Source organism: Narcine bancroftii, chromosome 1 (genome assembly GCF_036971445.1).
Source record: "Narcine bancroftii isolate sNarBan1 chromosome 1, sNarBan1.hap1, whole genome shotgun sequence".
Classification (NCBI taxonomy): domain Eukaryota; kingdom Metazoa; phylum Chordata; class Chondrichthyes; order Torpediniformes; family Narcinidae; genus Narcine; species Narcine bancroftii.
In genome coordinates, this window is record NC_091469.1 from 102,289,695 (window position 1) to 102,313,757 (window position 24,063).

Genomic DNA, 24,063 nt, shown 5'->3' on the forward strand with positions numbered 1-24,063 from the left:
TTCAGGTCAACCAAGTTCATTTCAGAGGCACAAATGAAAAAAGGGAGAAGTAATTTGCAGAAGGCTTGCAACTACAGTGAGTCAGGTTCTGCCAGAGGTATTAATTTGTTCTACATCATTGTGCTGAGAGCCAGCAGACCTCTGAACGCCAACCTTGCTACGGCAAATATTTTATTGCATTTTGTTCGGTTAAAAGGCCAGAAGGTAATGTTAAATTTGAGTTCCAATTCCTGATAACTCATTAGTGGAAATAGGTCCTTAATACTGTCCCTATCGTGGATAATTAAAAACAAAAACATGGTAGTGGTAGTCGTTGTCACAGTTACACAGTATTTCTTATTCCAAAAGAGTGATCTTCAGTATCTTCCAGGAAACATTAATGGATTGAAGTTGTGTGAACAAATCATTAATTATTTTACTAATGAATTTAAAATAGCTGCACGCACCATTTCTTAATTTTAGTGAGAGTTTAGAGTCAGCAGTTTTGTTTCAACATCAGAAGATGAAGATTTGAAACCCACTCCAGAGACTTGTGCATATGTCCGACACAGGATAAAGTACAGGCATGTAGTTTTTATATTGAGACACCTACTTTCCAATAATTTTTTTTTACGTGAGCTGTAGCTCAGGTGATAGCACTCAGTCTGGGTAAGAATTCAAGTAAAAATCCAGGGAATAGAGCACAAATTATAGGGCTATACACTAATATAGTCCTGTAAACTTTAGAGGACTCACCAATAAGATGACTGTCTTACTCAGAGAGCATTGAGGGTTCTAGTCTGAAAAAGTTGGATGGTAGATTTCCTTCAGGCATTGGTGAAATGGAGTTTTTAAAACAACCACGATCACAGTCATGTTTCTTAACCGCAGATTTATTGAATAAAATTCTGCAATTTCAATGATGCAATTTGAACATGTCCAGAATAATAAAACTCAATAATCTTGTCTCTCATCCACCAAGTGACCACACCCAGTATTTATTTCATTTTTATCTCAATCTCTCCTGCTCTTGACTTGTCATACATTTACCTGATTCCTACTAGTGGGTGGTATTTCCTCCACCTATAAAAGAGAAATACCATTGCTAGTCATAACTGCCATCACTACCCCTCCCTGTGACTGTTTAGGTTGTATCAGACTGCCCAGGTTTACTGCTACAGTTGATAAAGTGACTAGCTCCATGTTCAACAAAACTGCTCAACTCCTTCCCCAGCGCAGTTCTCTGCTGTTGAAACCTTTGTTTCAAGATCTGCACTCTTTCAAGATAGTGGAAAATACTTCATTGTAGATAGCTGAAAGGATTTGGAGATTTCAAGGAGTTTAGTCATTCATTATAGCATTCCAGCCTGTTTTCTTTAGCCACAGTATTTTTATAGCTGGTCCAGATGAGATTGTAGTCAGTGGCATTACCCAAAAAGTTAATGGTGGGGGACTCAAAGTTCACGACATTAAACATCAAGAATGGTGGAAGCAGGTCAATGCCCAACACCTTCATGGCATAAATATTATCTGCCACCTATCAGCCCATATCTTCATGAAGCAAACCCAAGTTGTCTTGCTTCATACTATTTAATTTGCTGAAGAACTGAATAGAATGAAATACTGCACAATAAGCAGAAATCCTACTCCTGATCTGATGAGGAAAGAAAGGTCAATGATTACACAACAGTAGATGGCTGAGCCTGCAACTACCACTATCACTGGCCTGAGGAAACCCTGAAGCAATTTTCTGGTCTGTAATGATTGACCTTCAAAACCACACATCTTTCTTTGCACCATAACGCCTGCTTCAGCCCTCCTACCATTGGAATGATCCATGCTGCTCTAACACTTGCTTCTTAGACATCTTGTGGCTTCTTTATTATGACAATAGAGGCCATTCAACCCTTGGAGACCAATGCTAGCTCCATTAGAAAGTATCAGTCTCATTCACCTTCTCTCTACTTCCTTCTACTCCTGCAACTTAGTCCCTCTCACCTACCCCTTTGACCCTTGTTCCAAATATCTACATTAATATTGATCATGCTTCTGTGGGGAAAGTTAATACTCCAACTGTTAAAGGTAGTATACAAATGCAGGTTGTTAGTGTCACATTGCTGGCAAGTTGCAAAAAAAAAACAATTAACATCCTAATTTGTTGGAAATTCAGAAAATTATAGAAAGACGCATGATTGCAGAATGTCGATTCCAGAAACCTAGAATGAGCTGTTGTTCTGAAGAAGATGAATACAAATTCAAGGGACATAAATCTCATCTTTCCACCAAGCAGATATTTGATCTTAATACATTAAATTAGCCATTCTCAACCTTTTTTTGGCTATGCCCACCCCAAACCCCTAGGATCTGCTTAAAGTTTACAGGCCTCCTTCCCTGTAAAGCAAATTTTGTTTTTTTCTGTATTTTTCTCCTACCAACTACATGAAAAAACATAATTATTTATGCTACGCGAGCTGAAAAGAAAACAAGCTTTCACTTGTATGTGCTATGCACCCCCACCCAAGGAGGAACTGAGAAAATGGTTGAAGTAAACATCCTCACAAGAGTGAACAACTGGACCATTCTGGTTTACATTCAAAGGCAACATCACATTTTAGACAGCATGAACCAAACTGAAAGAGCCTCATATGTAAAGCATAAAAATGGCTTTGGTTTAATTCGTGTATTGAATCACCTATACCTGTCTGATGATAATTCACAAGGGCCAACTGCTATTAGAAAGCCACACAAAGAATAGCTATGCTACCTATAAAAATCTACCAATGGAAAAGCTGGAACTTTGATTGCATATAATGTATAGGGTGATTCTCAATCATCCCAGATGACTTATCACTCGCTGTGTGATTCAATTAAGTGACTTGTATATAGAATGATGTAACACAAATAACCAGCAAGTTCACAGCTATTTAAAAAAAAAATGAGAGGTATGGTATAAGATAAATGTTAAGGATTTAACTCACAACTTGCATCAGCATAATAAATTCTTACAGAAAAAATTCTATTTCATGCTATCATGCTTTATACCACAGAAAATCACTGACTGCTGCACTCAGTCCCAACATGCCCTGAAGTTACTCACGTGACACAATACATTTTCTCAGCACTCTCAATAAGTGAGATGCCATTTCCCATTACATGACCCTCACACGAGGGAGACACGGTAGACATAGCAAATAGTGTGCACTATTACAAAGCCAGTGACGCAGGTTCAAATCCAGCACTGTCCATCAGGAGTTTGTACATTCTTCTCATGATCTGCATGGGTGTTCTGGTTTCCTCCCACCCTCCGAAACGTATGGGGTTGTAAGTGAATTGGGCAGCAAGGATCTAAAAAGCCGGAGTCAGCTTCTACCGTGTTGTAAATAGAAATCCAGAACCCATGTCCAGGTGAAAATTAGTCAGTATCTGGCTCTTGCCCACAGATGCATCATGTGCATGGTAACCATCATTCATCTGCATTGCATATATTAACCCTTTGAACTTAGTGTCCCTTGTGACAGATTTTGTTGTGTTTGTTTTGTATATAGATATGTTTTTGGGAGATAATTGGGGCAGGGTTTTTTAGTATAGGTCACATACAAACACTTGAAAACAGATCTCATTTCAAATACTGGAGCTCTGCTCATGCTAGACATGTTGTCTCTAGAGCCTTTGCAAAAGCTTTGGAGAGTGCCAAAGAGACTTCACTAATGGATTGTTGTTTACAAAAAGGCAACAGGTGAAAGAACTTGTCGGAGCCGCAGACGGTCTGGAGAGAGAGAGAGAGAGAGAGAGAGAGAGAGATCAGTTCTACAGTCAGCTGCAGCAGCTGGGACTGGAACAGGACAAGCTGGCAAGCTTGTGGAAAACCCCATTTGGAAGACAGGTTGTGAGTGCTTAGTTCAGCCTGGTCAAAGCCCTTGTGGTTCATGCAAGAGGAGAGGACTGGCTGTCTAATATTTCACTTGAAATAAGTGAAACAAAAAGGAACTCTGTGGTGACCTAAAAAAAGTTATTATTTGGAGAAACCTGAGGGGGCAAGTTTCTTCGGCAAGACACTGAAGTGGCCGATTAAAAAGGAATCAGTTGTGGGTGTCCAACGTACAACAAATCTCTCTCTCAAAACCGTCAAGAACCTTCCTGAGTGGTAACCATTTACCTTTCAAGAACAAAGCCTGGTGAACTTTATAAATGTTAAATTCTGTGCACAGTATAAGAATTGCCTGAAACCAGTTAATTTGAAGAAATGAGAAGTGAGATTGGACTGTGAATCAAACAACTTTTCTGAACTTACACACACATTATATTCACGTGTGCTTAGAATTAGAAGGGGGTTAAGTTAGGTTAGGTAAGTTAATATACACGTTAAAGTGTGATTCTGTTTTCATGTTTAAAGATAATTAAAAGAAAGTTTTGTTTAAGTAACCATTTGTCTTGAGAAATATCTATTGCTGCTGGATTTTGGGGTCCTCTGGGCTTGTAACACCCTGTTTTTAGGGACCACCAACAAGTGCATATACTCCATGTCCCCGTTTTTTAGGACTGGTTTTATGCCCAACCACCAGTTAGTTCATATTGGTATCCATACTGTAGTTTACCCATGGGCCCAGTCTAGAGTATATATTATGAAAGGTTAAAAATGGCTGCTGTCCGGTGTTAAGGCAAAAAGTAAGTTAAACTCCTTTGCATCATCTTATGTTTAATCTTTTTACTGTAACTTTCTATTTTATTCATGTTATAAAATCTTAAATAAAGTTTAAAAAAAAACTCCTTTGCATCATGAATTTTAAAAATGCATTTTTTTTACATCCTCAAAAGCAACATGATGAGGCTTCTTGTATTAAGCAAAACATTGTGCTACAGGAAAATATTAATATGACCCATATTCACATGCGCTTCTTGGAAAATTTAAAAAACAGAATTTGCAATGAAAAACAAAAAAATCTTCAAAGTATTTCAATGCTTACCACCCCAGTCCTCATATGAAATCATCAATTATTAAATAACAGAAATGACAACCGTGACTTACGATCACCGTACTAAGTTCACATACTGTTTTTAACACGTCAGTCTTTACAAATAAGGTGAAAGTTGTATGTAGACCATTTATAATCCAGTGCCAAGTATTTTTATCTGCATCTCACATCCCTGCTCTGATGAGACTGAAAGCCTTTGAGTCCTAGAAAATCCAACTAAATTACAACCAAGTTAAAGGATCTTCCAATAAAGGATCCTTTCCAGTGAACTAAAATATATGTTAGTCAGAACAATGACCTACCTGGTCCAGTAGAGTGTCACATTAATTCAAGCAGAAATTGGAGCCATCAGAAGCTAAAATATTTCCAATATTTCCCAGGAATTCAATGATGAAAATCAAAATAAGCTTTTATGAAAGACACTAAAATAGCATCAGATGCAGGACAAACATACTTAACCAATAGGAAAGAACATACTAAACACAAGAGCATTCATGGATAAGTAAAGACACAACAAAATAACGGAGGGTCAGAGGAGAAGCGTACATAAAGTACACACACAGTGGCATGCTGCTTTGTAAAAAGTGAATACCAAAAACAAGCAGTTGCACAGTAGGCCATTAAGCTTACAATATAGATAAACAATTGTCAAATCAAATTCAATACAAATAAATTCAAGGCTGTACATTTTAGTTGAAAGTGGGGCGATGAATCATTTAACATCAAGTAGATACAAATTCTGCATGGGGTAGAGGTACAAATCCTTCCAGCACTAAAAAATGCACCACAGATTAGCAAGATCATAGAAGAAAAATAATCAAACATAAGTAGTTATTTCGAGGGCCGGAACTGAAAAGTTGATATATTAGGCTAAACTTGCACAGAACCTTGGTCAGACCACAGAGTACAGTGCAGAGTTCAAGATGACAATCTATATAACATTAGTAAAGAGATATCACAGACAAGTATAGCACAGGAACTGGCCCTTGAGCTGACAGGTTTGTGCCAAACATGTATTTTTTTTGAGACAAACCCCACAGTTACAGGTCATTTTGGCCCACAAGTCCGTGCCGCCCAATTTGCATCCAATTAACCTACACCACTAATATGTTTTGAACGGTGGGAGAAAACCCACGCAGACACAAGGAGAACATACAAACACCTTACAGACAGCGCAGTTGTCTAAATCAAACTAAAAATCCTTGTACCTAAATATCCCTCCATCCCCTTCACATTCTTAAACATTACTACTGTATTAGCTTCAGATACCGACCAACCACTCTGTGTAAAATATTTTTCTGCTTATCACCGTAAAACTTCCTCCCCCTTACTTTGAACACATCCTCATGTGTGTGATGCTTTTGCTCTGGAGTAAAGATCCTGACTGTTAATGCATCTCGTGATTGTATACACTTCAATCTGCCTCCTACGCTCCAGAGAAGAAAACCCAAGTTTGTCCAATCTCTCCCTATATCTCATACATTTTAAAACAAACAACTTCCTGGTAAATCTCGTTTGCATCCTTTCCAAAGCCTCCACACCCTTCCTGTAATGGAACGAACAGCATCGCACACAGTATTCCAAATGCAATGTAACTAAACTTTAAGAGCTACAACAAAACCTCCTTACTTTTATATTCAATGTTCCACCCAATGAAGCCAAGCATGCTCTACACCTTCTTTACTGCCCTGTCTGCTTTCAATGAGCTATGCACCGAGACCTCCAGATCCCTCAGAACATAAATATTTTTAAGAGCCCTATGATTAAATTAAATTTAGTCATACAGGCCCTTTCGGCTCACGAGCTCCTATCACCCAAATATACCAAAATGAGCTACAACCCACAGTATGTTTATGAACGGTGGGAGAAAACCGGAGGCACCAGGGAAAACCCACGCAAATACGGGGAGAACTGTGATGAATGTGCTATGTTAATCTTTATTCTAATGTTAAAACTAAGATGAATTTCATATATGTAAGTTATATATATTTGTGTAAAAGTTAGTTTTGGGTGGACTAAACTCATTTATATTCTATAGACATGGTTTTTTTTTTGCAGCTTAGTTTTTTTTGATGGCTTAAGCATTAAGAAACACATTAGCATTTTAAACACACATGGTTCTTCGAGATGGAAAATGGAGAGGCATTTGCAGAGATAGAATGGCTGCTGAAGAAAACATGAAAGGATTTATATTATGATGGTTCTTGAAATACTGAAAACAATAAATGCATTTTCAGAAGCACATGTATAAATGTACGGCCATTTTGGTTCTCATGAGAGCAGACATCACAGAAGCATAAGTGGACTTAGATCCTTTCAGCACATCCACGTGAAAAGATATTAAGAATTTCAAAGACAGAAATTATGTCACATACCATGTGACATGAGAGATTTGCCAAAAATATATTACTGAAATCAGAGACAAAGGAGTCAGTTTAAGGAAACTCATTGTCCTGCTCAGACAAGACTGAAAGCAGCAATATTTCCTGCAGAGGGAGAAAAGCTGCCTATGTGTTACTCCTAATAAAAGGGGAACACAGAATAAGTAGATTTCAAAACGGAAGCCTACTTCTGACTGTCTCTTTAAAATAAAGAGGGCAGTTTCATTATTTGGAAATCAGATTCCCTCATTCAAGAGAAGAAAATTTGACCTCTTGGAAAGACAGAACTTGTATCACCCATCTGACTTCGTGGAAAGACAGAACTTGTATTATGCTATTCACTGGAGATACAACACAAGGGGCTTTTAAAATAATTAAGACCACTTCTTATTTGTGGCCAGAAAATGTTCACTCCTGTTTGAAAAATTTTTCTGAAGGACAACTCATCGGAAGAATTGTGAGTTTAAAAAGGCCTGAAGATTTTTAAAAGTGCTTTATAGTTATTTCTGAACTGAAAATTTAAGGCCTTCAAGCAAGACTAAAATGATGCTGAAACTTTAATTTGACTTTTTAAAGAGTTTGGGACTTTAATACACACACACACACACTTGCGCATAGTGGGGTTAAATTTAGAGTTAAGTTTAGAGAATCACAAGAAATGTTATGTTATTATAGTTTAATAAAAACTATTATTTTGAATTTACCAATGTCTGGTGAATTTTCCATTGCTGTTCCTTTGTTAGTGCTAACAAAGTCTCTATAGTCCCTAACAAAATTTAAGAGGGTTGTTTGTAATAAGAATGTACAAACTCCTTTCAGACAGCACAGAATTCAAACCCTGATCAACTACTACACTAATCTTGCCACCCTAACTTAACTGTATATATTCTCCTTACATTTAACCTCCCAAAGTGCAAAACCTCACACATCTGAAATAACTCCATCTGCCATTTCCTTGTCCATATCTGTAGCTGATCTATATCTCGTTGTATTATCTTATAACCCTCTATCCACACCTCCACCAATCTTTGTCTAATCTACAAACTTAATAACCCAACAACTTTTTCATCTAAGTAATTGATCAATTCCACACAATCATACCTCAGTACCTGATAGGGAAGTTGAGCCTACTGGATCTAAACACCTCCCTCTGCAATAGGAATCTTGACTTCCTGTCAGGGAGACCTCAAGCAGACCGGATCAAAAATAACATTTCCATGACCATCAAACTGAGCACGGGGAGGGGGGGGGGGGGGGTCCTAGGGCCTTGGGCTTAGTCCACTGCTGTTCACTCTGCTGACTCATGACTGTGCAGCAAGACACAGCTCAAACCACATCATCAAGTTCACTGACAAGACAGTGGTGGGCCTTATTAGTAAGAATGGTCAGCACACAAAAATGAGGTGCAGTCACAGGTGTAGAGTCAACAACTTATATTTGAACGTTAATAAAACAAAAGAGATGGTTGTCGACTTTAGGAGGGCCAGGGGGATCACTCTCCACTGACCATTGTTGGCTCAACCATTGAGGTCATCAAGAGAATCAAATTCCTTGGTGTGTACTTGGTGGAGAATCTCACCTGGTCCCTTAACACCAGTTCCATAGCCAAGAAAGCCCAGCAGTGCCTCTACTTCCTACGAAAGCTGAGGAAAATTCATCTTCCACCCTCCATCCTCACTACATTCTACATGGGATGCATTGAGAGCATTCTGACCAATTATATCACTGCCTAGTTTGGAAGTTGTACCTCCTCATACTGTAAGACCCTGCAGAGGATAGTGAAGTCAGTGGAAAAGATCACTGGGGGCTCTCTTTCTACCATGCTGGACATCTACAACATTCAATATAAACTTTTCTCCCCTCTGCCATCTAGTAGGAGGTACCATAGCACTTGGGCCCTTTCATCCAGGTTGGGCAACAGTTTCTTCCCCCAAGCGATCAGGCTTCTGAATTCTCAGAACATATATCATGGACTTTTATTGTGCATGTCTTAATATATTAACTATTTTAACTTAAATTTATGTAAATCTGCTCTGTGGTCCTGGAGAAATGCTAGCTCATCTCAACTGTGCAATGCACGGTATGAACAACAAATAAAGGTGATGTGACTTGACATATATCACAAACAACAGGGACCAACACTGATCCCTGAAGAACACCATCGGTCACATGCCTCCAGCTCAAATACCCACCTTCTACCACTACCTTGTGCCTGTGAGTCGGAGGAGGTGGCGACTGGAGTTCAAGCAACTATCTGGAGGAGGAGGAGGAACTTGGAGAGAGTGACAGGCAGGTAAGCCATTAAATTCCAGGGCTTACCGGGGTTTGGGCCTACTTGTTTCAGGCTGTGAGTTGGAGGAGGTGGCGACTAGAGTTCAGGCGACGATCTGGAGGAGGAGGAGCTTGGAGAGTGAGGGGGTTAAATTGGTCAAGGGGCCAATAAAAGGGCGGTAAGTATAAGGGAGTGGCCAGCAAGGAGCGGCCCAGTGAAGGAGTGGGTCCTTGAGGCTTTGGCGAGCTGAGGACGAGCTCGCTGGACTAAAGGTAAGACATTCACAGTTAATTTAATATATATGTTTATTTTTTACTTTGTAAGGTGTGAGGAGAAGGAGGAAGGATGAGTGTGAGGGCAGTTTTCTGCTCTCAGTGTCACATGCGGGAAGTCATGGAATCTTCACGTCTCCCGGACGTCCACGTGTGCACAAAGTGGGCTGAGCTGCAGCATCTAAGGGACCGAATCAGGGAATTTGAACTGCAGCTCAATGACCTCTCTCTGGTTAGGGAGAGTGAGGCCATCACGGACAAGGAGTGTGGCCTGAAGGACCGGGTCAAGGAACTTGAGCTGCAGCTCAATAACCTCATTCTGGTTAGGGAGATGGGGCATTGGTTTACCATTAGGAGGAAAGGGAGGGGTCAGGTTCATGTGCAAGCACCCGAGTCTGTAATCTTCAGTACTCCACCTTGAGTACTGAGGAGGGGGATAGTCAGACTATGGAGGGCAGAGGTGTAGTGTCAACCTCTGTGACCCAGAAAGGTAGGTAGGGATAAAAGGAAAAGGGCAATAGTTATAGGGGATTCAATGGTTAGGAGGACAGACAGAGGTTTTTGTGGACGCGATAAGGAAAACCGAATGGTGATTTGCCTCCCTGGTGCCAGGGATGTGACTATGCGTGTTCAGAACATCCTAAAAGGGGAGGGAGAGGAGCCTGAAGTTGTGGTACATATTGGTACTAATGATGTTAGAAGGAAGGAGGAAGTGGTCCTGCAGAATGAGTATAGGGAGTTAGGTAGGGAGGTTAAAAGGAGGACCACTACCCTGTGCCTGTGCCACGTGACAGTGAGGGCAGAAATAGAATTAGATGGAGGTTAAACACATGGCTAAAGGGGTGGAGTAAGAAACAGGGTTTCAAGTTCTTGGACCACTGGGAACTTTTTTGAGGAAGATGGGACCTATACCGTAATGATGGGTGACATCTTAATCTCAGAGGGACCAGTCTCTTGGCAGGGGAATTTGGTAGGGCTGTCAAGGGGAGGGGGTTAAACTAGTATGGTTGGGGACAGGGTTTCAAGTTAGGCAGGACAGTAGGGTGAGGGTTTGTAGGCTAAGGAAAGAGACAAATTTGAATAATTTGAGGGAAGAAAAGCAGGAAGTAGTAAAAAGATGTTGTAGTGAAAATTGTAAGAATGGAAGAGAGGAGGATATGCAGAAGGTAGGATGTAGGAGATCCCTGAGATGTATTTATTTTAATGCGAGGAGCATAGTAAGGAAGCTGGATGAGCTAAAGGTATGGATTGACATGTGGCATTATGACATTTGGGCCATTAGCGAGATGTGGTTGAAGGAAGGATGTGACTGGCAGTTGAATGTTCCAGGATTTTGTTGCTTTAGATGTGAAAGTTGGTGGATTAAGCGTGGGAAGATTGGCATTACTTGTCAGGGAGGATATTACAGCAGTGCTGAGGCAAGGTAGACTGGAGGGCTCGTCGAGGGAGGCAGTGTGGGTAGAACTGAAAAATAAGAAGGGTGAGGTTATTATCATGGGGGTATATTATAGGCCTCCAAATGGGGAAAGGGAACTAGAAGAGCAAATGTGCAAGGAAATAGGTGAGATGTGCAGGAGAAATAGGGTGGTGTTGGTTGGGGATTTCAATTTTCCAAGCATAGATTGGAAAATGCAGTCAGTAAAAGGGCAGAATGGCTTAGTATTTATGCATTGTGTTCATAATTGCTTTTTGCAGCAATATATTGAGATGCCAACTAGAGGGGGAGCAGTGTTAAAACTGTTGTTTGGGAATGCAATGGGGCAGGTGATGGAGGTAAGCGTTGGAGAGAACTTCAGATCCAGTGATAATGGGTCCATTAGCTTTAGCTTAATGATGGAAACGGATAGTTCGGGTCCGAGGTTGAAGGTCTTCAAGTGAGGGAAGGCCAGATTTGGAGAAATGAGAAGGGATTTGCAGAGAGTTGTGTGGGCTGATCTTTTTGCCAGAAAGGATGTAGAGGAAATCTGGGGGGCTTTTAGGGGTGAGATTTTGAGAGTACAGGATCTTTATGTTCCAGTCAGGCCGAAGGGTTCGAGGGAGCCGTGGTTTTCTGGTGAAATTAATAAGTTGGTTCGGGACAAGAGGGAGGCCTATACCAAATATAAAAAAACAAGGGATTGAGGAGATGTATGGTCATTACTTAGATTGCCAGAGATCTAGTTCGGCCACGCGGAGGCTCATTTTCACCTCCGCCAGATTTTGTCCGACACGACCAAATTCTACCATGTGGTCGCTGCCCTGGACCAGGCCACCGCCAAACGTGTGCTGCACCTTGTTCAGCACCCACCCGGCGAAGACAAATATGAGACCATCAAGCAAGTGCTCACCGGATCCCTAAGACTATCCAGGTGCCAGCGTGCCGCTCAGATGCTACACCTCGATGCCATGGGGGACAGGTCCCCAATGGACGAGATGCTCATGCTCATGGGTGATCACACCAACTGCCCACTCTTCGAGCACATTTTCCTCAACCATCTGCCAGAGGACATCCAGCCGTTACTGGCCCAAGAGAGCTTTACCGACCCGATGAAGGTCGCTCAGAAGCCCCAAGAGCTATGGTTCGAGCAATTCCCAGAGGGCTCAGCGGTCCAGCAGGTAATGAGGCACTGGCATGACCATGCCAAGCCCGCCCTAGCGCTGTGGTAGAGCATCCGGACCCTGCAGGGGTCACCAATAGCATAACCAGGGGCACGGCATCCGTTCCAGGTCTCTGCTTCTACCACCAGCGCTGTGGAGACATTTGGAAGTGTCGTCAGCCCTGCTCGGCCGCTGTTAATGGCTGCGGCGGCTGGCCAAGGACACAGCATTCTCAATCTGCAGGACTCAGTCAGAGGCCAGGAGTTCCTCATCGACACTGGGGCCCAGATCACCATCATCCCGGCCACAGCCATAGAGTCCAGGAACCAACCTCGAGGACTTCCCCTCCGTGCAGCTAACGCAACAGAAATCCGGACGTATGGAGACAAGACAGTCCTCTTCCAGTTCGGCCAACGAAAGTTCTTGTGGAGGTTCATTGTCTTGTCCCTTCTGTCCGCCATCCTGGGTGCCGACTTCTTCCTCATCCACAGGTTTCTGGTGGACATTTGGGGTAAGCGCCTGGTGGACGCCCGTACGTTCCAGGCCATTCGCCTCGACGCCTCCCGCACAGAGCAGCCGCAGATGGCTATGATCAGCACACCCAGAGACGAGTTCCAGCGAGTCCTGGAAGAATTTCCGACCCTCCTCAAGCCACAGTTCTCCCCTGCCTCACCGCGCCATGGGGTGTTCCACCACATCCCCTCCCAGGGCCCACCGGCTCCCGTCTGACAAGCTCCAGGTGGCAAAGAAGTTTTCGCATCTGTTGGAGCTGGGGATCATTCAGCGGTCCGACAGCCCGTGGCCCTCACCGCTCCACCTGGTCCCGAAAGCCTCCGGTGGCTGGCGCCCCTGCGGAGACTATCAACTGCTCAATGAGGCGACAGTTCCTTACTGTTACCCCATCCCTCACATCCAGCACTTTAAGCCCAACCTGCACGGTGCAAGGGTTTTCTCCAAGGTTGACCTGGTGCACAGGTATCACCAAATCCCGGTTGGTGCACCCTGAGGACATACCCAAGACGGCCATCATCACCCCCTTCAGCTTGTTCGAATTCCTTCGCATGCCATTTGGGCTCAAGAACGCCGCTCAGACCTTCCAGCGCCTCATGGACCTAGTTGTCAGGGAGCAGGATTTTGTCTTCAATTACTTAGACGACATCCTTGTTGCCAGCAGGGATCAGGCACAATACAAGGCCTACCTGCGCACCCTCTTCTTCTGGCTGGCCGACTTCGGCCTCACCATCAACCCAACCAAGTGCCATTTTGGGAAAGAGTCCATGCAGTTCCTGGGCCATACCATCACGGCCGAGGGAGCCACGCTCGCCACTACGAAGGTCACCGCTATCAAAGAATTCCCACATCCGGACAATCTCAAGGGGCTGCAGGTGTTCGCGGGAATGTTCAACTTCTATAACCGATTCATGCAGCAGCTATTCGCTCTAATCGCAACCAAGCACAAAATGCTCACCTGGACCTGGACATCACCGGTAGAAAGTAGAACAGTCCCAATCCCGGGGATGACTCCTTGGAAGTGTGAAAGCATTCAATGTTCCAATTAGGAGTGGTCAAGTGTGAAAAGCCAAAACCCCATTCCTATCCCGGGACACTGAACGGCTGATTTAGTGAGACGCAAATGTGAAAGAGGCTTTAGCCTGCTTCTGTTCCAGATTTCCTACATAATCCTATGAATACATTAAGCAGCTCCAAATTTTAATAAACTTCCTCATAAAATCAGCCATCATCCCACTTAAAATCAAAATAATCCCTTGCACAAGACTATACTTTCTGGATAACAACAGAATATTTATGTTTGGGACAAGCTGATTGCTGATCATAAGTTTTTCAAAATGCCTGAAGCATTTAGATTACATTAAGTCCAGTTGGCAATTTCACATAAAGAATGGATCTCTGTGCTTTAGGATTATAATTAATCATCTGCATGAGAGTCAGTGAATTGTTCATTCTCGACAGTGAAAAATATTGCCTCGTCAAAAGCTATAGGATATTCATAAGAGCAAAGAAGTTTGATCACCCAGAGCCAAGTTGGCATTCCTACAGAAACTAAAGGCATTTGTGAAGATGGAAAATAAAAACGGACATGAGAAATGGCTTTTATAAAGACAAAATAAAAACAACCAGGATGAAACTCAACTTGAATGTTTCGCATTACCTTGACCAAAAATAGGCAATGGAAAATTAAATATCACTCATCGGGGTAAACTTCTTTGACGCAAACACACAAGGAAAAATTTGACAATTCACACCACCTTACCATGTAAATTCACTTCATATATATGCAGCAGGTTATTAACTGAATTAAGATGCCTACCTTTTTTCTTGTAGAGCCACTCTTAGACAAACAGGATCTCTCCAATGACAGATACCCTCCTATCACCTGTATTTCTTCAGCTGCTGGATAGCGCTTCTTTAATAACACCCCAAGTTTGGCAAGTGATGGTTGAAGATCTGCAACTGGCTGCTCCTCAGTCCCATTTGCATGCAAGATTTCATTTTCATTGACAGTTGCCTCATGATCACTGTTTGCTTGCTTTCGTTGAGGAACAACAGTGAAGGTGTTTCCACTCTTTCGTTGCATAAAGGGGTGGTGCAGCCCACCGAAGGATTCACTGGGCGGCTTGTCTTTCTTGAGAAGTGATTTTCCGATGGTTGGCTGTTTATTTGTTTCATCAATCACCAAAATATCATCAATGTTAGTGACAGGAAGATCGTCTTTTCTAATTAATATTACACTTGATTCATCATCCTGTTCTGCTTCTTCCCATGAAGTAGGCAATGTGCTCAAAGTGTCTTCAGCATTTATGTGCCCAGAAGAGACATCATAACTACCTTTTGCCGTAGATTTATTCAAGGTTTCTTTCATCTCAAAAGCTGCTTTTGAAAGGAGAGGCTTTGCATCAGTTAGCTTTTCTTCTTTACTCCCATCACAGTTAGATGGGCTAATTCTTTCCTGTGAAAGTTGTGAAATTATGTCTGTCTGAATCTCAATAGGGATGGAAGCACTAATGACAGGTTTTGGCTCTTCATCCGATTTATTGTTCATTTCCCTGGACTCATAAACATCACTGTGTGCTACATAGACACCTGATCTTTTCTTTGGAATCACAACAAAAGAGTTCTTGGATTGCTTTTTAAGATTTGCTAATGCTCTTGCCTGGATGTCATCTTCTGGAATAGAAGCAAAATCTGGAGGAGTGGCAGGAACAATCTCAAAGGAGTTGTTGAGACTAGTGGAAGCAGATACACTGTTGCATTGGTTTGGAGTGACTTTGGCTAACTCATTCACTGTGTGTATCTGCTTCACCTTCCCCAAGGGAGTGGCACTGGGATTCACAGATGAAGAGAGGAGACCATCATCAGCTGATGGGTGTACTTCAGGACATGACTTTGATTTTCTTGGATCCACTTCATATTTTGGCCTCCATTTATCAGCTTCTTTAAAAACCTCCACGCTGAATGCCTTAAGAGGAGAGGGCACATGGCTATTCCCAATGTCACTTGAATTTGCTTGATGTTCACTGTCTGTCTCTGCTTCCTTCACTGAAGATACATCATTCCCGATAAAATCATCTTGGGGGTGACCATTCTCCAATTCATTGTTTCCCTTGTCAGTGCTGTCTTTCGAAAGGTTTTCATTGCTTCTGTGCGATGGGATTTTTCGTTGGAGTGAATCCTTCTGACACCCATCGGTGTGCAATCCTTCAAATTGCTTACGATAAGAGGACACGGAGTAAGGTCTATCTTCAGAAGTCGTGGTGGAACCTTGTTCATTTAAGGCAACATGGGAAAGCGAAGATGTACGGTCAGGAGACAATTGGACAGAACGTCTGGTAAAAGAGAAGAGCGGCGATGATTTGGGTTGACTGGGGGACGCGCTGTCCAGCTCCGGGCCAGGTGATCGCGGAGCCTCCGAAAGCACGCTGCTCCCGGATTTGGACGGGGTTTCCGGATGCACTGGTCCTTGGTTGTGCTTTGAGAGTATCAGGGGTTTTGGCAACAGGAGTGGCTTGCTCTGTCGGTCCTTGGCGGAGAACCCGTCCAGCAGATTCTCCGTGCTCCTCGACCGGGCTGGCTTCACGTAGTTTTGGTCAAACTTCTCGAGCAAGCGGCTGACCTTGCCGTGGAGGTGGCCCGAGGTGACCTCGCTGCTCAAGGTGCTCAGGTTCTCCTCACTGCGACTCAGCGGCGCCTCGTAGATGAACACCTCGGCGGCTCGTATCTGGGCCACGCTGACCTCGCCATCCTGCGGCAACAGCTTGCTCCCGGGCGAGTGATCGTGCCTCGGGCTCGAGCTGACCTCGGCGAAGTAGTCGGGATCGGACTCGATGATGATGATGTTATTGGCCCGGATGGTGCGGACTCCCGGGATGTGACTGTACATCTCCAGGAGCTGCGGGATGGAGTGGGCTGAGGCCGGGCCCGGGGTAACGCCGCCACCCGGCTCCCGCTCCTCCAGCCGCCGCCGCCGCCTCTCCCGCTTGATGAACGGATTCTCCTGCACAGGAGCGATGCTCTCCAGCAGCACGGTGCTGCCGCCGCCGCCCTCCTCCGACTCGGGCTCCCGGCTCGGAACCTGCGCCCAGCCGCTGTGGGCTGTGGCCCGTGCTCGGTCCCAACTCCGGCCGTCCGCCGCCGGGCTCGCCTGCTTGGCTCTCCGTCGTTCTAGGATCTCCCTCTTCCAGGCCGGCATCCTAGCCATCGCTTGTGCGTCCAGGCTCGGCTCCTGGGTGCGGGACAGCGGCCTCTGCTCGCTCAGCGACATACCATCCGCTCGCTCCCTCAGCACACTGATTGTCAGGACCGGCCCGGACCTCCAGCTCCTCTCCTCTGCCGTCCCACTGGCCACCGCGCCCCATGCCAGACACGCCCTCGTCTCCACGGCGACCGCGATACAGTCACTGGTGGGCGGGTCCTAGAACGCGCTGCAGCGCCATCTGTCGGATACTGTTCGGCACAGTGGCCATGAGAAGTTGGATGTGACAGTGACTCTGGATGGATAGCTGTTATTTCAGTTTTTTAAAACTATCCTGTCTTGACATAATACATTTTTTTGCTACAGCTAGGGCTATCTTAACAAATCTTTTTTGTGCATCCTCCAAGTCAATTCCAAATTCTTTATTTTTTATGTTACTTAGGAGAAAGATCTCTGGATTCTTTGGTATATTGTTTTCTGTTATTTTATTTAATATCTGATTGAGATCATCCCAAAATTTTTCTACTCTCTCACATGTCCAGATTGCATGAATTGTTGTTCCCCTTTCTTTTTTACATCGAAAACATCTATCAGATACTGTTGGGTCCCATTTATTTAACTTTTGCGGTGTAATGTATAGTCTGTGTAACCAATTATATTGTATCATACGCAGCCTCGTATTTATTGTATTTCTCATCGTTCCAGAGCATAACTTCTCCCATGTTTCCTTTTTATCTTTATATTTAAATCTTGTTCCCATTTTTGTTTACTTTTACCATTTGTTTCCTCATTCTCCTTTTCTTGCAGTTTAATATACATATTTGTTATAAATCTTTTGATTATCATTGTATCTGTAATCACATATTCAAAGTTACTTCCCTCTGGTAAACTCAGACTGCTTCCTAATTTGTCCTTCAAGTAGGATCTCAATTGGTAATATGCCAGCACTGTATCTTGAGTTATATTGTATTTATCTTTCATTTGTTCAAAGGATAATAATCTATTTCCTGAAAATCAATTTTCTATTCTTTTGATCCCTTTTTTCTCCCATTCTCTAAAGGAAAGGTTATCTATTGTAAAAGGGAGAAACTTGTTTTGCGTCAATATTAGTTTTGGTAATTGATAATTTGTTTTATTTCTTTCTACATGAATCTTCTTCCAAATATTGAGTAGATGATGTAATACTGGAGAACTTCCATGTTGTACCAATTTTTCATCCCATTTATATAATATGTGTTCAGGTAGCTTTTCCCCTATTTTATCTAATTCTAATCTAGTCCAATCTGGCTTTTCCCTTGTTTGATAAAAATCTGATAGGTATCTTAATTGTGCGGCTCTATAATAATTTTTAAAGTTTGGCAGTTGTAAGCCTCCTTGTTTATACCATTCTGTTAATTTATCTAGTGCTATCCTCGGTTTCCCCCCTTTCCATAAAAATTTCCTTATTATTTTCTTTAACTCTTTGAAGAATTTCTCTGTCAGGTGTATTGGCAATGCCTGAAATAGGTATAATATCCTTGGAAAAATGTTCATTTTAATACAGTTTATCCTTCCTATTAGTGTTAATGGTAAATCTTTCCAATGCTCTAAGTCATCCTGTAATTTTTTCATTGGTGGATAATAATTGAGTTTATATAGATGGCCGAGATTTTTATTTATTTGTATACCTAGGTATCTTATTGCTTGCATCTGCCATCTGAATGGTGATTCCTTCTTAAATTTTGAGAAATCCGCATTATTCATTGGCATTGCTTCACTTTTATTTACGTTAATCTTGTAACCCGACACTTCTCCATATTCCTTCAATTTCTTATATAAGTCTTTTATTGATAGTTCTGGTTCTGTTAAGTATACTATAACATCATCAGCAAATAAACTGATTTTATATTCCTTGTCTTTTATTTTTATCCCTTTTATATTATTTTCTGTTCTTATCAATTCTGCTAGTGGTTCTATAGCTAACGCGAACAATAAAGGTGATAGTGGGCATCCCTGCCGTGTTGACCTGCTTAAGTTAAATTGCTTTGATACATATCCATTTACTGTCACTTTCGCCAATGGTCCCTTGTATAATGCTTTAATCCAATTAATATACTTCTCTGGTAAACTGAATTTTTGCAATACTTTGAATAAATAATTCCATTCTACTCTGTCAAAGGCCTTCTCTGCGTCTAAAGCAACTGCTACTGTTGGCGCTTTTCTCCCTTCTACTGCATGAATTAAGTTAATAAATTTACAAATATTGTCTGTTGTGCGTCTTTTTTTAATAAATCCAGTTTGGTCTAGATTTACCATTTTCGGTACATACTCTGCTAATCTGTTTGCTAATAGTTTAGCTATTATCTTATAATCTGTGTTAAGTAAAGATATTGGTCTATATGACGCTGGTGCGAGTGGATCTTTCCCTTGCTTTAGTATTACTGTAATTATTGCTGTTTTACATGTATCTGGTAAGCTTTGTGTTTTATCAATCTGGTTGATTACTTCCAGGAGGGGTGGAATTAATAAATCTTTAAATGTTTTATAGAATTCTATTGGGAATCCATCCTCTCCTGGTGTCTTATTATTTGGTAATTTTTTTATTATCTCTTGTATTTCTACTATTCCAAATGGTTCTGTTAATTTATTTTGTTCCTCTATTTGTAGTTTTGGTAGTTCAATTTTAGTTAGAAATTCATCTATTTTCCATTCTTTCCCTTCGTTTTCAGTTTGGTATAATTGTTCATAGAATTCTCTAAAGTTTTCCTTGATCTCCTTTTGATTATATGTGATTTGTCTTTTTTCCTTGATGCCAATACCATTTTCTTAGCTTGTTCTGTCTTGAGCTGCCATGCAAGAATTTTGTGCGTTTTTTCCCTTAGTTCATAATATTTCTGTTTTGTCTTCATTATATTCTTCTCCACCTTATATGTTTGTAGTGTTTCATATTTTATTTTTTTATCTGCCAATTCTCTTCTTTTAATTGTATCTTCCTTCATTGCTAATTCTTTTTCTATATTTACTATTTCCCTTTCCAACTGCTCTGTTTCCTGATTATAGTCCTTCTTCATCTTGGTTACATAACTTATTATTTGCCCTCTAATGAACGCTTTCATTGCATCCCATAGTATAAACTTATCTTTCACTGATTCCGTGTTTATTTCAAAATACATTTTAATTTGTCTTTTAATGAATTCTCTAAAATCCTGCCTTTTGAGTAACATGGAGTTTAATCTCCATCTATACATTCTTGGAGGGATGTCCTCTAACTTTACTGTCAATATTAAGGGTGAATGGTCCGATAATATTCTAGCTTTATATTCTGTTTTTCTTACTCTATCTTGCATACGAGCTGATAACAAAAATAGGTCTATTCTTGAGTATGTTTTATGTCTAGCCGAGTAATATGAATATTCCTTTTCCTTTGGGTGTTGTTTCCTCCATATATCCAAAAGTTGCATTTCTTCCATCGATTTAATTATAAATTTGGTTACTTTGTTCTTTCTGTTAATTTTTTACCCAGTTTTGTCCATATTTGAATCCAAATTCAGGTTGAAATCCCCTCCTATTAATATGTTCCCTTACGTATCTGCTATCTTCAAAAAAATATCTTGCATAAACTTTTGATCTTCTTCGTTAGGTGAATATACATTGAGTAGATTCCAAAACTCTGAATATATCTGACATTTTATCATTACATATCTCCCTGCTGGATCTATTATTTCCTCTTCTATTTTAATTAGCACATTTTTACTAATTAATATAGCTACTCCTCTTGCTTTTGAATTATACGACGCTGCTGTTACGTGTCCTACCCAATCTCTCTTTAATTTCTTGTGCTCCAATTCAGTTAAATGTGTTTCTTGCACAAATGCTATATCACTTTTTTCTTTTTTCAGTAAATTTAGCAGTTTCTACCTTTTAATTTGGTTATGTATTCCATTAATATTTAAAGTCATATAGTTCAACGTAGCCATTTTATACTTTGTTTATCTTCCCTTTCCATTTCTCCATCATTACCTTTCCTTCTTATCCATTTCTGCTTTCTTGTTTTGAACACTTTATAAGACAACATTTCTAAAACATCAAACATTTTCCCTATTCTCCTATTTAAAACTTCTTTAACCCCAATCTCCCCTCCCCCTCCTGAGTTGTCCTTTATCCCTTGTTGGACAACCACATCTCCCCTCTCCATTTGGATTTGTGAATTCACTCGCAAACGTCAGCTGATTTTGCAGTGACCGTAACTCCTCCCCACCCAGCCCCACCTCAGAAAAGATTTCAATTTTCATATGTAACAAAGGTCACTCTTTTAATTCCCTCCTTATTCCCTCTATTCCATTTCCCTCCCTTATTAATTCTTGTCTATACTCTATATATTTTCCTCTAAATATGGATACATTCATGTATGCACACTATATATATACACACATTTACACACATACATATAGATCGTGGTCATTTTTACTCTTATTACATGTCTTCATCTCTCTGCTTGTTTTGTAGTTGTTCTGCAAATTTCCTTGCTTCCTCTGGATCCGAGAATAGTCTGTTTTGTTGCCCTGGAATAATTATTTTAAGTACCGCTAGGTACCTTAACATAAATTTATATCCTTTTTTCCATAAGATCGTTTTCGCTGTATTGAACTCCTTCCTCTTCTTCAGGAGTTCAAAACTTATGTCTGGATAGATCTTCTGAGCTAACAGCTCCTGTGCTTCTTTAGCTTTTTTATTAGATTCTTCCAATTTCTTTTTTAAGTCTTTTACTTCCATATCTACAAATGTTTCTCCTTTTTCCATATTTTCCACTCTTTTTGCCAATCCTGATATGGCCACTTCCATTTTATTCATTCTTTCTTCTGCATTCTTAATTCTTCTTTTTATCTCATTAAATTCTTGTAATTGCCATTCTTTCACTGATTCCATATATTCTTTAAAAAAAGATACATCCATTTTCTTGCTTTTCTCTTCTTCTTCCACTTCTTTCTGTTCTTCTTCTTCTTCTTCCTCTGGGTTGACCATCTGTTGTTTCCTTGTTTTCTTTTTACCCTCTTCTTTCTTGTTGTCGTTATTGTCTGAGTTCTGCACCTGCTGCTGTGCTGCAGGTGTCTCTCTCAGCTGCGGAGATCGACTCTGCAGCTGTTCCCCCCTCCCGTCAGTGTGTTTTTTTTCATGCGCGGTTGCGCACTTTTACTCGGCTCTGCGAGCCATTTTTGTAGTCCCGAGCCCGGGACCTCCACTGACCTGAGGGAGCAGGCTTCTCTCTCCGCGGCGGGCCTCTTCGGACAGGTAAGGCCTTCACCTTCTTCTTCCGACGTCTTTCCTTCTTCTTTTCTTCCTGTTGTTTTTGGTTTTTCTTTCTTCGCTGCCATTTTCTTCACACTTTTACTTTCACTTTGTTTTGGTTTTTAAGTTTGTGCCTTTGTTTTTTCTCTATTTTTTTTTAACTTTTCTGGAGAGGGCTGGAGTTCCCCTACCGGCCACTACTCCATCACGTGACTCCCTCCATGCTCTTTCTTCTTAATGATGTTCCAAACAGTTGATTTTGGAATCCTAAGGTTTGGGTGACATCTCTTCTTGTTTTATTCTTGTTTTTCAGCCTTATAATGGCTTCTTTGACTTTCATTGGCACAACTCTGGTCCTCATGTAGAAAAATGCCAACTACAGACTCCAGAGGTAATCTTTTTATAGCAAGTCTAGCTCTCTTATACCTGCACTAATGAAGCATTCCTGAGTAATCACAAACACCTGAGAAGCCAAATGTCCCAAACATTATGGTGCCCTGAAATGAGGGAACTGTGTATAAAAAGTGACTATCCCAAACATCATATTCATTATAAACAGGTTTGTCTGGTGCTGTTGCATAGCAAATTACTTCCTAATACAAGTTTTGGAATTATAGTCAACAGTGTTATAGCCAGTCTTGGCAGTGGTGAGCAGGTATTACCTTTCTTTTAAAATTATTTTTTATTGAATTTTATCAGAAAAACAAACAAAAAAGCAGTAAATCAATAACAATGAAGCCTTCGCAGATTTACAAATAATAACATATTACAGTAGCAATACTATTTAATTCTAAATCCAATAAATGGAAATATATATGATATTATGAGATAAGTAAGAAAAAATGAAAAAAAAAGAAAAATTAACCCACAGCTATCAAGGTTAAAATTCATATTGTATGTAGTGTTAAATCCAAACAAGTGACCTCAGGGGATCCAAACAAGCACGCCCAGTAACATCCATCATTGCATCTAATTAGTCAACTGATGGAAGTGAGCTAAAAATGGGCCCCAAGTCTTATCAAAAGAAATCTTGATTTTCATGAGATTGTGCCTAATTTTCTCCAGATTTAAAAAGGACATAATATCTAACAGCCATTGATTATGTGGGAGCACATCATTCCATTTTAACAGAATTGCCTTCTTGCTAATAAAGTGGAGAATGCTATAACCTGTCTTTGATTAGAAGATAAAATAATATTTATATCTTTAGAAAAACAAAATAGTGCAATTACCGGACATGGATCTAAAGTGATTCTTAATATGATTGAAAAATTTCTAAAAATATCGGTCCAATATTTTTCCAAATTAGGGCAAGTTCAAAACATATGTAACAAAGAGGCATTGAATATTTTACATTGGTCTCAAAGTGAAGTAATATCAGAATAATTTCAAGCAAGTTTGACTTTGATTGAATAAGACTATGCCCAGCGCACAATGATGAATCGTAAATCAAGCCCAAAATTGAAGTCCATTCTTCCTCTGAGAAAGAGATATTCAGATCATTCTCCCATTCACTTTTAATTTTAGTTTATACTCAATAGTTTATAATATAAAGCAGATATCGTACCTTTATGAGTAAATTATAATTTGAAGAGTTAATCGATAAAATTTGGGTCAGGAAGAGTAGGAAATT

General features: G+C 40.9%; 1 protein-coding gene across 1 annotated transcript in view; it reads right to left on the reverse strand.

The window, feature by feature from the left end:
• tprn (taperin) overlaps window positions 1-17,318 on the reverse strand; it is a 106,268-nt gene extending 88,950 nt beyond the window's left edge. Inside the window, exon 1 of the mRNA XM_069934559.1 lies at window positions 14,784-17,318. Within this exon, the coding sequence (XP_069790660.1) occupies window positions 14,784-17,234 (2,451 nt within the window). The 5' untranslated portion in view covers window positions 17,235-17,318. The remainder of the gene's footprint in view (window positions 1-14,783) is intronic.
• Between the last annotated feature and the right edge of the window lie 6,745 nt (window positions 17,319-24,063).